This window comes from Rhinolophus hipposideros, assembly GCF_964194185.1.
Source record: "Rhinolophus hipposideros genome assembly, chromosome: 6".
Classification (NCBI taxonomy): domain Eukaryota; kingdom Metazoa; phylum Chordata; class Mammalia; order Chiroptera; family Rhinolophidae; genus Rhinolophus; species Rhinolophus hipposideros.
The window spans coordinates 96,127,682-96,141,046 of record NC_138052.1 but is presented as its reverse complement, the minus strand read 5'-3'; the positions used below and the strand labels follow the sequence as shown (position 1 = coordinate 96,141,046).

General features: G+C 48.8%; 1 protein-coding gene across 1 annotated transcript in view; it reads right to left on the bottom strand.

The window, feature by feature from the left end:
* TRPM8 (transient receptor potential cation channel subfamily M member 8) overlaps positions 1–13,365 on the bottom strand; it is a gene marked incomplete at its 5' end in the record, with an annotated part of 75,291 nt that overhangs the window by 19,824 nt on the left and 42,102 nt on the right. The window contains 4 exons of the mRNA XM_081051739.1: positions 4,302–4,479; positions 6,550–6,721; positions 7,833–7,974; positions 9,220–9,311. Coding sequence (XP_080907865.1) covers positions 4,302–4,479; positions 6,550–6,721; positions 7,833–7,974; positions 9,220–9,311 — 584 coding nt within the window. The remainder of the gene's footprint in view (positions 1–4,301; positions 4,480–6,549; positions 6,722–7,832; positions 7,975–9,219; positions 9,312–13,365) is intronic.

Genomic DNA, 13,365 nt, shown 5'->3' with positions numbered 1-13,365 from the left:
GATAGTCTTCCTACATGGTTATTGAAAACATGGTTATTGGAAAAAAACAGTGTTAGAAAAAATATTTCCCTCTCAACGAATGGTTAGAAAAAATGTAACAAAACACCTGCCAGACCCATATGAATAAAACCAAAAAACTTCATTGAGAAACTATACCTATTTGAACAAATGGAGAATCACACAATTTTTTCTGGACGGTAAAATATCATTTTTTTAAAATGTCAGCTTCTCCTAAATGATTCTACAAAGTTAACATCATCACAATAAAATTCATAAGTTTTTCTTTTGAAAGAGAAAGAAAAAAGGATTTTGGAAGATGCCGCTTATGCTCCTCCGTATGATTAAATACACAGGAAAAGCCAGGAAAGTTTGAATAAGAATAATGAGGGAGACTGGTACAACAGATGTTAAAATGATTTTTTTTAAGCAGTAATTAGAGCCATTTGGTAGTAAAAACCAAAATAGAAAGATTGATTAACAGAATGAAAAGTTTGCAACAAATTCACAAAGAAGTGGAGGGTAAAACAGTGGCCACATTTTCAAATAAATCAAAACACAAGAAACTTGCCAGCTAGATTTTAATCAGGTAAACCCTTCCTCCAAGCTTTTCTCAGATTTCCTGTGTTTTCCGTTGGCTCTTTTGTCCCTGACAGGCCAGCAAGGTGCAGCCAGTCCTGCCCAGGACCACAGGTGACCCTGACTTTCTGTGCCCTCACGTTGCCCTAGCGAGCACATTCCCATCCCAGCTCCCTCTCATTCTGTAGCATCAGAAGCACATGCAAACCCAGCAGTGAGAGACAACCAGAGATTTAAATCACACTGAGTTTTGAAGTGCTAACTCCATTTTGTATAGTGCTATCGGAGTAACTTAACTAAGACTGTAGATAGGTCTGTGTGAAGACCTATGAAAGCTCCCTTCACCTACAGGAAAATATCCAAATCTTGTAACAAGGCATAAAAGACCCTCGTACCCAAGCCTCCTGCCTCCCTTGCTCCCCGCTTGCCGTGATCCCCACACTGGCTTCGCCTCCCCTGCCCTTCCCCCACTGGCCAGGCTCTGGGCTCCAGACACAGTGTCCTTCTTGCAAATGTCACCCCCACCACTGCTGCTGATCATAGCCCCACCCCCACTACCGTCACGATGAATAACTGCCCTCTCTGTGCACCAGTCCTTTGTAAGTAATAGCCTTTCAGGCTGCGTGTATGACACTGTATTGTGCTGTATTAGATTATCAATGTGTTTCCATGCCGTATCCTCCTTTAACAGCAGACCTAACCTCCCTGCCTCCAACACCTCATTTGTAAATGATAAAAAGCCACACCTGCACAAAATAATTCATAATTAAATGAGGTCCCACTTATAAAGCACCTGGGTGTGGCTAGCCCGGGAAGGCATCAATACATCTTAGCTCTTGTTATTATTACAATTACCTGCTCTCTTTTTCCTCTTGTCACCCCAACGTCAACGGCCTCCAATAGCCTGTGTTAGTAGCACCCAAACCTTTAGTCTATACCAAGTGATTGTTTTCTTTTTTCTACTTTTCTGCATATTCATAATAAACATACACTATGCCAATGATTAAGAAAGTATTTTGTTAGACATTATCCTAGATCAGGGCATGTCTGGCGAGGCCTTTTCAGAAGAAATGCAGGGGATGGATTTACTTTAGGACACGTGCCTGTCAGAGCCTTACCTCTGTGTTAAGATGACCCAGGGTCACTGATAGTGAAGGATCATTTTAACGCAGAATTACCACAGGTGCTCACACCCACTTCCTTCCCCGCTGAACACCATCTAGAGAACACTCCCACACGGCTTTAAAATCCTCACATGTGCATTTATGTTACCGTTCATAAGGTTGCCACTGTGTACGATTAAGCTTTTACATGATCATTTTAATGTGGTGCCAGACAGGTCACAGCCATGGGGCAGTCGGCCGCAGAGTAAGCCCAGAACGGCTGTCCCAACCAGAAGAAACAGTGCTCTGAAGATTCAGCCCAAGGACCGCATGGGGACCACGCTAGAGGCTCTCAGCTTCCCATCAGGTGTTAACAAAGAAAAGGCCTCTTGTTTAACCCAAGACTAGTCTAGGAGGTCCCCCAAGGAAAGGCTTGGGGGGACACTTAGTTGTCCCAAGTTGTCACACTTAGTGAATGGGGAGCCAGTGGGGTGCAGTGCAATGGCTCGGCCTCGTGAGGAAGAGACCTACGTTCGAGGCTTGAATGGACTCAGGCCAGCCTGACAGCATGTGGCCTGGCCAGGGCTGCAGACACTGAGATGCCGGACTTTCATGTCCCCACCCAGAAAATGACAGGCTGGGTGCCAGCCCCTCAGGGCTCCAAATTTTACCATTTCGTGATTGTTATGCAGGTAAGGGATCACAGATGTGTCACGGTCCTGGAGAATGGCTTTTATGAACACCTCACACACAGCACACAGACTCGGGAAAGCTCTGAGTAATCTATTCTGGGCCTCACTGAGCTTTACTGAAGTCCTACAGCTCCGAGGTCATGGCATTGGGAGCTGTCAGCCTGTTTAATTTCTGTAGAAATTATATTAGTGGGGCTATGGAGCTGTCACTTTAAAATAGGACCCCAAACCATCCCATCTCCCCCCCACTCTTGCTTCAAGTTTGGGAAGTCCTCCCGTCCCTGCCCTGACGTGAACACAGAATCATCCATTACTACCACCTCTCTTTGCAAGCTCAGACATGGGGACTCTGGCTGCATGACATGGTATAGCTTCCCGTGAGCCACACAGGCTTCTGGACTCCTGAGTCCTCCCTGGCCAGCAGTTGGGGCAGCGCCAGGGAAGGGCTGCAGTCCCGCTTTCAGTCCATGTGGGACCAATGGCTGCATGGTCTTTGTGGTTCGGGCACCTGGCACAGAGCGATTGTTATCCATCTGTGCGATGACTCCCTTGCTGGCCTGTTATTCACCATTGAAGCTTCTCAGTAAATAATAGACCTGGCAACTACGTGTCTAACCGTAACTGAGTAACAAACAAAACATGGGAAAGAACATGTTCTTTTCATTCAACGAACAAACCCACAGGTGCCAGGTGCTGTGACAGGTACAGGCTCCATTCTCCAGAGCTTACTTCCAGAGTCTAGAAGGAGAGAAGGCTGTCACAGTGCAAGGGGCCCCAGGAGTCTCTCTGCAAAGTGGGGAGGGCACCGGGGACCACTCTGGCAAAGGATGATGCTTGGTTCCTTAAAGGGCAAGCGAGGAATGGGACAGGAGCAAGTCGAGGTGAAACAGGTAATCCCTGCAAAATCGTCTGGCATGGCAGATCACCTGTGTAGGGACAGACACGTGGGTGCCTGCCCAGGACAAATAGCAGAGGTTAAACCTAAAGGTCTGTTCAAAGGCCAGATCAAAGATGGCGTCGGGGAGGCGGGGGTGGGGGTGGGAGAGCTGAGGAGCCTGAAACTTACCCTGAATGCTATGGGGAGATACGGAAATCCTTCCACAACTTTAAGCAGAGCAGAGACGTTTTAGAAACGTCATTGTGGCCCCAATGTAGCAGCTGGACTAGAGAAAGACTTCTCTGTACACAGAAAAACCAGACCGCCACTCACTGCTCATCCCCCTGAGGGGTAATGTCCCCAAAGGCAGGTATCCCACCCCCCACCCTCGGCCCCAGCTCAGGGTTTCTCTTCTACCCCAGAGTTTAATAAATAATTTTTTAATTTGGATCTTGTTTCTAAGTGGTGTCTGTCTGTCTGTGCCAGGATTCATGTACTGACACTGACTTCCTACCTTACAGCAACAGTATAAAACTGAGGCGCTTCCACCCAATGAAACTGCCACATAGGGCTCTTGGAAACTCTCCTAAGAAAGACGAAAGGGACATGGAAACCATGATTTTCAAAGTGTATTCGGAGGATCGCCAAAGGCAATACAAATATTTTAGCGTCACCATCACATTCTCCCTTACCCTCACTAGACGTAAGCCCCAAAGGAGAGTTACTCTCCTGACTCTGAATTTGTAGTTTAACTGAACTCTTCAAAGCAGCAACTGGGCATCCACACCACTGAACCCCACAGGAAACAGGAACCTTGGAGACGGAACGCACTGCATTGCAGCGTCCATCGTGCCCACATCACGGAGCTCACAGGAGGTGACTGCGTGGGGTTCTGGAAGGCGTGGCAGGCACCGACTTACAGCAGGGCTGATAGGGACGCACTGTATTCTGCGAAGCCGCACCCCATCCAGACCACCAGGCCCCTGAAGGTGGGCATTGGCCACGCTGTCCCCGTTCCCCGGCCCCACCTGGCACAGACACCCGAGCACACACCCAAACATGGCGACCAGCAGGTTGACCAGCAGGATGTTGGTGGACAGCATGTAGACGCACACCAGGGGGATGGTGACCCACTCGGGGAAGCGGGGCAGGTTCTGCTCATCCAGCTCCACACACAGCGGCTTGGACTCGTTCCCAGTGAAGGTGCAGTGGGCGAAGTCATACGTGGTACCTGAGGATGTAGACACCAAAAGGCAAAGTGAGGGTCCCTGGCGGGGGCCCTGCAGGGGCACCCCAGAGGGACGCAGGACAAAGATCATGTGACGTGCTGGGCACCCTTCTAAGGTGCTCTACGCGGTGAGTGTTTACTGAGCAGCTAGTATGAGCCAGGTGCTTGACGAGGATGGGAGATGAGAGGAAGGGCAAGGGGAAGGGCACGTGACCTTGATCTTCTGGGAGCTGCAGCCTCTTTGTGTAGGCAGATAACCAACCACACAAGTTTAAAACTTCAGGCCGTGACAAGTGCTCAGAAAGACATGCACAGTGTAGACAGTGGGCTTAAATGGAGGCCGCTTTTCCAGAAACAGCTTCCCCACGGAGGAAGGGTCTCTGAGCTGCCCGCTGAGCACGAGCAGGAGCCGACTATGTAACTGTGGAGACGTGGGCGCCCAGAGTATCCAGACAGGCCCTGTGGTCAGGGGCTGGAAACGTCTGTGGAAATGAGGGAATGACACGTGCAGTGGCCAGACATGTTGATTTTTTTTCATCTTTAGACTAAAAGCAATGAGTAGCCATGAGACTGCTTTAAGCAGAGGAAAGACACATCACATTCTCTTTATTAACAGATTGCTGTGGCTACAGCACAGATGGTAAGCAGCCAGAGGGACCGTGTGGAGGTCACCACTAAGAGCTATGCAGGCAGGCGGGCAACCAGGATAGTGGGGGGGGGATGGCAGTGGGGGTAGTCAAAAGTAGTTGGATTTCTAAGACATTTAGGAGACAAATCAACAAAACCAGCTGGTGAATTAGATACAAGGACGTGACACAGAGCCTTCTGATTTACACAACTGTGTGAGTGGTGGTCACAGATCCTAGAATGGGCAGTGGGGGGAAGGGTGGGTTGCTGGGAAGAAGTCTGAGTCTGGAGGGAAGATGGAGAGCTTTCAGTGATGAGCTGAGAAATCTCCAAGAAGGTAGCGGGTGTAAGCAACCGGCCCTCCAAGAATTGCTCTGGGCTAGGGATCCTTGTCTGAGCGTGTGCGTGAGGGGGTGCCGCTGGGTGCCATGTCCTGCAGGGAAGGTGGGGCTGCACCGGTTTTAATGCAGTGGAACAGAGAGACAGGGAAGTCAAGGCCCTCCCCGGGGCGCCTCCACGGCTGACCAGGATTGGAACCCCGCTGCCACTTGCTCTTTGGGTTACCGTGAGCTGCCTCCCAAAGGACGAAAAGCACCACATGGAGGGTGTCGTGAGGACAAATCATGCTCACTTGTTTAAAAGGGTGAGTACAGTGTGCAGATGGGGAATAATGACAACAAGGTGGCTTTCCATCACTGCACGGAAAAAGAGCCATTTCTCAGATCTTGGAAGAGACTGCTGTAGAAATGAGCCAGAAAGACTGCGTGAGGCCATGAGGGTGATCGAGAAAAGCCCACGGAACTGAGAAATGCACCCAACAGGGCAGGGAAAGCATCAGGATCCATTTTTGGTGGCAGGATAGGACCTGACAAGCCCAGGCTTTGTCAGCATCATAAAGATACTTTAGACAGCTCATTCAAAACACACACCAGTTTGCACATGCCCCACGCTTTCCTAATGTCAGCTGGGTGTGGGCAAATTCATGCCATCTATGCCCCCATTAGCCAGCCTCCAAAAAAGAGTTGGCAGCAGGCTGATGCTGGAAGTTTAAATTCCAGGTTCCAGTACAAATTTTTCAATACTGTTCTTTTTAAAATACATGGGTGCCCAGTTACAGAGGAGAGTATAACTCCCAACACTCATTTCTAAACGAGTGAGGCTTGCGGCTCTCCTTGCCACGTTGCTGTTGAAAATCTGAGCAGCACTATTTTTAAAAAGGTTTACAAATTGCAGGCTGAAATGTCGGGTACAAGCTTGCACGTAAAAATTCTGTTCAGGAGCAAAGAAAAGGTCTCAAGGGTCTGCGTTCGCCGCCTGGTGAGGGCCCAACCCCAGCTGTGTGCTTCCAGGACAGCCCCTGAAGGTCAGAACCGGGAGCCCTGGAGGCTGGTGCTAGAAGCAACTGCCTCTCCCCAGCTGTCCCCACCTGGGCCGAGCCAGGCTCACCATCCACGTCACTGGGCACCTGGCCAAACATGGCCAGGTAGGGCTCATAGATGACCGAGCGGAATATCCACCTCCAGCGATGCTCGTTCTGCCTCAGAATCCCTTGCCTGGCCACGCCAAAGGCCACCATCCACACAGCAAAGAGGAACAGGAAGAAAAACACATCGATCAGCTGCCAAGGGAGGACAACAGAACTGAGTCAGCATGGCGCCCTGGACGGCTAGGCTGCCCACTTGACCATGGAGAGAGCAGAGGTCCCAGGGCCCCGGGGAAACTAAGTCACCCAGCGTTTGCTCATCAATTTTAAAAAATGACCATCATCACCGTTAGGTTCTGGGGACCTCTACTTTCCAGAATTAAAACTGAGAGCATTTCTGCTCACAGGTCTGCAAACCAGCTCAGCAACAGCTTTCTGAACGCGAGACCGGCCTGAGAGCAGACAAGGCACCTTGGAGCATCTCTGCTTTTCTGTATTTCACGATGCTCACACCCTTTGAGTCCCTAAATTATTCCCTTAGTTATTTGTTTGTTTGTTTGTTTGTTGTTTTCTTTTTGGAGAAACATAAAAGCTATCCTGATTAAACAAGAATGCACAGTTTAATTCATAAAAGAAATTTTTGCACACATAGCATGATTTCATGGTGACTTGATGCCTCAGATATGCTTTGAATTCAAACCGCAAACTCAAAGAACCTCAGGGTTGGAAAGGAAGCTCCAGATGAGCTAATGCAAATGCCCATCTGACTTAAAGACAGAAGCACGAGAGGTTTGGGTCATCTGGAGAACAAGCGTAGGAAAGTAACATGGTCAGAATGCAATTATCTCTCCGCTGCCTTATGAAACGGGTCTGCTCGTGCTCTCACTACACCTATATTCCGTGGTTATAAGGCCGCAGTTCCAACCGTCGCTGTGCGTCTAGCTCACTGCATGTTTCCAGACAAACACAAGAACCCGCTTGGACCCAACTGCCCACGTCTACAACATGGGTCTAAACGTCCGTATCCTGCCTTTGCTCTCAGTGAATTGTTAAGACTCAAACGAAAGTGTAAAATCGAAAGACATCCTTATGAGCAATCTGCTGAATCATGCTGCTTGCTCGTACAGTCATCTCTTGCTAAATTTCAACCTGGGAGACGCCCCTGAGGAAAACACACCAAAGAATTCAAACCTTACTGATTGTGAAATGCAACCATCACTCTATGGACAAAAGCCTCCCATCAACAATGAAAGCAACTTGGGATACAGCAAGAAAATCAACAGCTCCAAATATTCTTCATTCTTACCATCCTCTGCAACATGATAATCTTGGGTCCTAAATTTCTGCTTACAGTAAAAATGTGGATCAACCTTAGAGTGAATATAATGTAATCCAAGCAAAAAATAACTCGTCCGGAATACAGAGAGGTTTTATTAGACTGGTGGAGCCTATGGAAGGAAGGGGAACAGAATCTATGAGATATTGACAAGACAATTCAAAATTTTGTTTTTCGAAAATAACCAAACATGAAAAAACAACCGAGAGCCAGGGGAGTGAGAGTGAGTGGAAACAGTTGATGGTACCACCCACCTATCAGTCACTGAAGACCAAAGTGGACTCCAGGAGAGGTGAGGATGTCACATTAAACAGTTGTCAGAGGTTCCCGCCGCTTCCGTTCTTCATTCTCAAATCCCTCCGGGACCCAGACACACCATTGCTCCCTTCCTTGCTCACGCGGCATCTATAATAATCCCAGTCCCCACCCCAGCCCAACCCCTGGGGACCTGACCCTGCCAGGTTTCCCCTAATGAAACGTCCCTCATGTGCACAAGATCATTTCATTAGCTAACCGCATGCCAATGTGTTAATTGCAAAAGCCATATGTGCTTTCCAACTGCAATGTTCTAGAAGCCCTGCCCAACCAGCTGTGATTCAAATGGTGGGCCCTTAACCCAAGCACAAAGGGAGGTTCCTGGAGGAGGAAATCCCTTGTAGAGTGAGCGCTCATTGTAGCCATCGTGTTCTGGGTAGGTGTGAATGTGGATGGTCAGGCTTGTCTGCAAAGGGACATCCCATGGGCTGCTCAAATATAACCCTGACCTTCACCTTGAAGCTATTTGGGGAAGGCAGGCGTGGAGGGACATGGGCATGGGTGGTGTGAGCTGCGGTGTGGGGCAGGCCCCAATTTCTCCATCACGTGGATTAGACATGGCTTTTTGCCTTCAATTGTAATTCTGGATTGCTTTTTGTAATGTGATTGGTTTTCGACAAGGAAATATGCTTGTAACTGGGAGGGCGGGCTCCATAACCAGCAATCAAGTTGAAATGACGGGCATTTTAGAAAATCACATGGCCCAAGATGAAAGTGCTGTGCGATACGTAACACGCTCATCATTCTCTACTCTCCTCAGTTTCTAATTCTCTCTCCCCAAGTTCTACGAGCACAGAGAGAAAACTCGGAAAGAACCCGTTTTCAATTACAGATGACCAGGTGGATGGAAGAGAGGAAACGCAACTTCTCCCAACCACGCTGTGTCTAGCAGCAGAGACAGCAGTCTTTTGTAATAATTTCTAATGGAATAGGCTGCACAGGCTTATCTTGGCTTTCATCATCAAAGATCTTCCCTTCACCTTTTCTCCCTAAAGAATCCCAAACCACCGGAAAGTTGGGCAAAGTGGTGAGGGCTACTTACCGAAAGACAATTCCTGCGATGAAGTAAAAAAGGCCAAGCGTGTCCATAACGTTCCACAGGTCAGTGAAGTAATTCACCCCATTCATGTACCACTGCATCACAGAAAGGGAGAGAGGGCACGTGAGCAGCTTGGAAGTGTCACATGCTTCCTGGCTTTTCATGTTCACATATTTTTTTCTGGATCCTTTTGGAGCCAATGACGGGCCGAGGGAGCCCTCTCACATGCCGCATACTATTCCAGGGTTACTGGAAAGTAAGTTGCACGCTTGCTGTTCTGTTACTCAGGTGTTGCTGACAAAGTCAACAAAAAGATGAGACTCATGTATCCTTACTGTGCTTGAAAGATGAACCCGCAGAGAGTGGGTACAACCTGTGGGGGCAAATGTGGAATTCCCAGGCCACCACGTACAGTGGCGTAGGCTGTGCACTGCACAACTCTACAGGGTGTTACCCATATTGTCATCATCATAGATTTGTGTATTTATTGTAAAAATTTTCTGATATGTAATAATAAAACATCTTGATAAAAGGGAACCTTGTTTTGTTTTGTTTTTATTTGCACAGGGTGCTACATGTGGCACCTGTGAGGACAGATGTGGTCACAGAACTAAGTGACAGGAATAGTGTGCCTCAGTGCCCTTTCATCATGATTTATATGCACTGGTTGTGATTTCTCAGAATAACGCGTGTCAGGACAACACTGAGATGAAGGGGGAAAGGATTATCCGTTGGAACACTGCCTCTGGCCAGCCTCTCTGCACTCCGTGTGCTGGGCTTGGGCGGTCCCAGCGTGGTCACCTAACCCTTCATTCATCTCTCCATTCAAACATGTTTCCTGAGATCCCATGAGGTGCCAAATCCCGGTGCCAGGCTCCTGGGACACAACGAGAGGGCATCAGGTGTAATGCTGAGTCTCAAGGAATCCACTGGCCCTTGGGAAGGACAGAATTTAAACATGTTTAAAATGAAATGGGAGAAGGGCTGAAGGAGAGGTAAGACCAAAGCCCCAGGGGTGATCAGATAAGAAGGGCACCAGATTTTCTTGTGTAGGGCAGGCAAACAGTGTCATCAAAGGAACATGGCACTTTTCAATCTTACTAAATAGACTCATCATTATGGCTGTGTCTGATATTCAGATATTATATTTCCTGTTTAGCGGCTGAAACCCAGGCCCAGAAAAAAAGAAAACTAAGGGATTTGCCCTAAGGCAGATGACCAGCAAGTGATGGCCTCAGATTTCTTAAGCTCAGTTTCCTCTCCCCAACGTCACATTGCTTCTTTAGATGCCACAGAGATCCCGCAATCATCGATTTGGAAGTGGTTCCAAAAGCATCACTGGTTTCTTGAGAAGTATTTCCTTGTATTTGTTTATGAATGCAAATAGCATTTATTAACATAATTTATATAAATGCAAATATCAACTTTCATGGACCAAGGGGTAAGTGCATTAGGAAATCAAGCACCAAAGAGATATTCAAATCTCCCAGGTTTGACCATGTTTTACTGTGAGCTCAGAAATCAGGTTGGAATCCCTAACTGTCTATTTGGGTGGTCCTAGTGACTTGGATTACCACTCATCATAAACCATTTGCAAGACAAGGGTGGTTGGGACAAGCCCCAACTGCTGCCTGCACCCCTTTTGAAACCCTGGTCTGGGGGCCCCAGCTCGGCTCCGCCTCTGCCCACGAAACTCTCAGAAGCCTGGCCTGCATGATGGGAGAAACCCTAAGTAGATCAATCCTGGGTCTCCGAGGCACTGGTGCAGTAAGAAAACATTCCTTTTTATAATGAATAGAGGCCTCTTTTCTGAATGGAATGCCAGCTCTGAGCTACCTTCGTGAAGTACCGGGACCATATTTCATCTTATCTTTCAGGATTTGGGGCTTCAAAGGGCCTCAAGATTGCACAGTGCTCTTCATGAAGAGATGGTGGAACTTATTTTAAATTTCAAACAAACATCCATAATCTATTTAGTGGACCCAAGAGTTATTGAATGACTATATTTGAGCGTATTGACTGCCTGGGTTAAAATTTCCAATTTAGCATCTTGACATCTGCCCCCAGGGGAAGGGGACATGGGGAGACACTGAAGAGCACGATTTGTGACACCCACACACAATCTAAGACAGTAACACCCTGCTCGGTTTTGGTTTTCCTGACAAGCGTGAATGAGGGTAACTGAGACTGCCCCAGGCAGGCAGAACCGGTTGTTAGAGGAAACCAATCAGAGGATTGATTCCAAACTGAGGCATCTGCAGACAAGAAGGAAAACAGCGACCCCGAGTGTCGGCTTCTTTGTGTGACAAGAGTCCTGAAGGCTGTGCTGAGCAGACTGGCTCACAGACCACAGACTCAGAGCTGTCTTCAAAGCACAGAGCTGCACTTGAACCTATGCGGGTAACCTGCAGTCCTGCTGAATTGAAACTGGCCCATTCAGAAGAAACTTTCAGAAAGAAAGAGAAGAAACCCTATACGTCCTCATCACCACACTCCGTACCAAACATCACCTGTTATGAAGGTAGACAGGGGAGCTCAGACTTGGCCAGAATGTGCGGTCATCACTTCCTCCAGGCAGACCCTGGGAATGACCTTGGCCTTCCCCAGCCCCCTCCACAGCCCACTCCCCTCCCCAACGTTCCTGCACCTGCCCACTCCACTCAGCCGGAGTGGGCGGCTCCCACTCAGCCTTCCTGCACGTGACTCTCCTGGGCACCATTTCACACTACACCTGTCCAGGGCCCTTCTCCCAGCAAAACGCACATGCCCTGAGTCTCCTACCTGCATGGCCCAAATAAGTGACTGCGTAGTTAAATGTACATCTGATTTTGTCTGGAGGTCTGAGTGACTTAAGGACAAATTTCACTGTGGCAAGTCCTCTGGGCCAACCTCCTGGCAAATGCTATGACTCGCTCATTCAGTGTCACTCTGCTGTCCTGGAACGCTCCCAGAAATAACCTTGCCAATGATCTCCAACTGGTAGAAAGCTCCGCAGGACAGAGATATTTGTCTGTGGGTTCACCACTGCATCCCCAGTGTCTAGGACAGTGCCTGGCCTGTCCTAGTAGGTGCTCAATAAATGCTCACTGAAAGAAAGACTGCGCAAATGAGGCATTCGGCTTAAACCAAGACGTGTCTCCCTGCATCTTCCACCCAGGCCAAGGCTAGCCCTCCACAGCACCCCAGAATAAGTCCTCTCGCTAGATCTGGGCTTCCTGAGATGCCCAGAGGAACCAAATAATGTTTGGACTTTCACAGCAGCTTCTGTGTCTCAAAGCAACAGGGGAGGCACGGCTGGGCACGGGACCAGTAGAGGAATGTGGGGAGCGTGACTGAGGGGCAGGAAAAGGACTTTTTCTTTTCATCGGTCATTCCAAGAAGCAGCCACCAACAGCACCCTCTGCTCAAAAGAACCCCCTGAGCCTCTTCATGCCAGGTTCCCCCCATCTCCCAGCACTGCTATCCTGGCTCCTCACTTACTCAGTCAGGGCACAGCTCTGGGGTTGAGTCATGAAGACCCCCTCTCATCAATTCGTTTCTTAAACACACACACACACACTTGCCAGAGACACATGAATGCCAGCTCCTTGGGCTAATCCCTGAGGATCCAGTATGAATCAGAAATGAACCTCGGAATCAGGTCATTTCCATGCCACCCAATTCCAGGCAACAGCCGAGCACATGTGAGGAGCTGCACGAGCCCTAAGGAGTCGATGCTGGATAAGATGGACGAGGCGACCGTGTGAGGCTCCCCATCCTCTCCTTCTCAATACTTCTTGCAGTAGGAAAGATGCCCGTTGAAGGATGACGACCCAGAAGATCAAAGAAGTTAAGTCGCCTCCATACTGTACCATTTGCAGCTCCTACTGATTTCCTCTTCCCTTGCCCTTCCCCTCTCTCTGCTTTCCTGTGCTCCTGACTGATTCCCCCACTGGGTAGGAATTCACTGCTCCTCAATTCTACTCAGTGACTTCATTGAAGATGTCAGGATGGTCACCTGAGGTGAAGACACCAGAGCCGTGACGTGTGACGCTCAAGGTTAAACAAACCCCATGCCTCTTCTGGCGCCTACACTGCTCCCCTGTCACATCCACAAAGCACACACAGCTTGGGGTGACGTGCGTGACCCAGACCACCAGGGCCCCCACA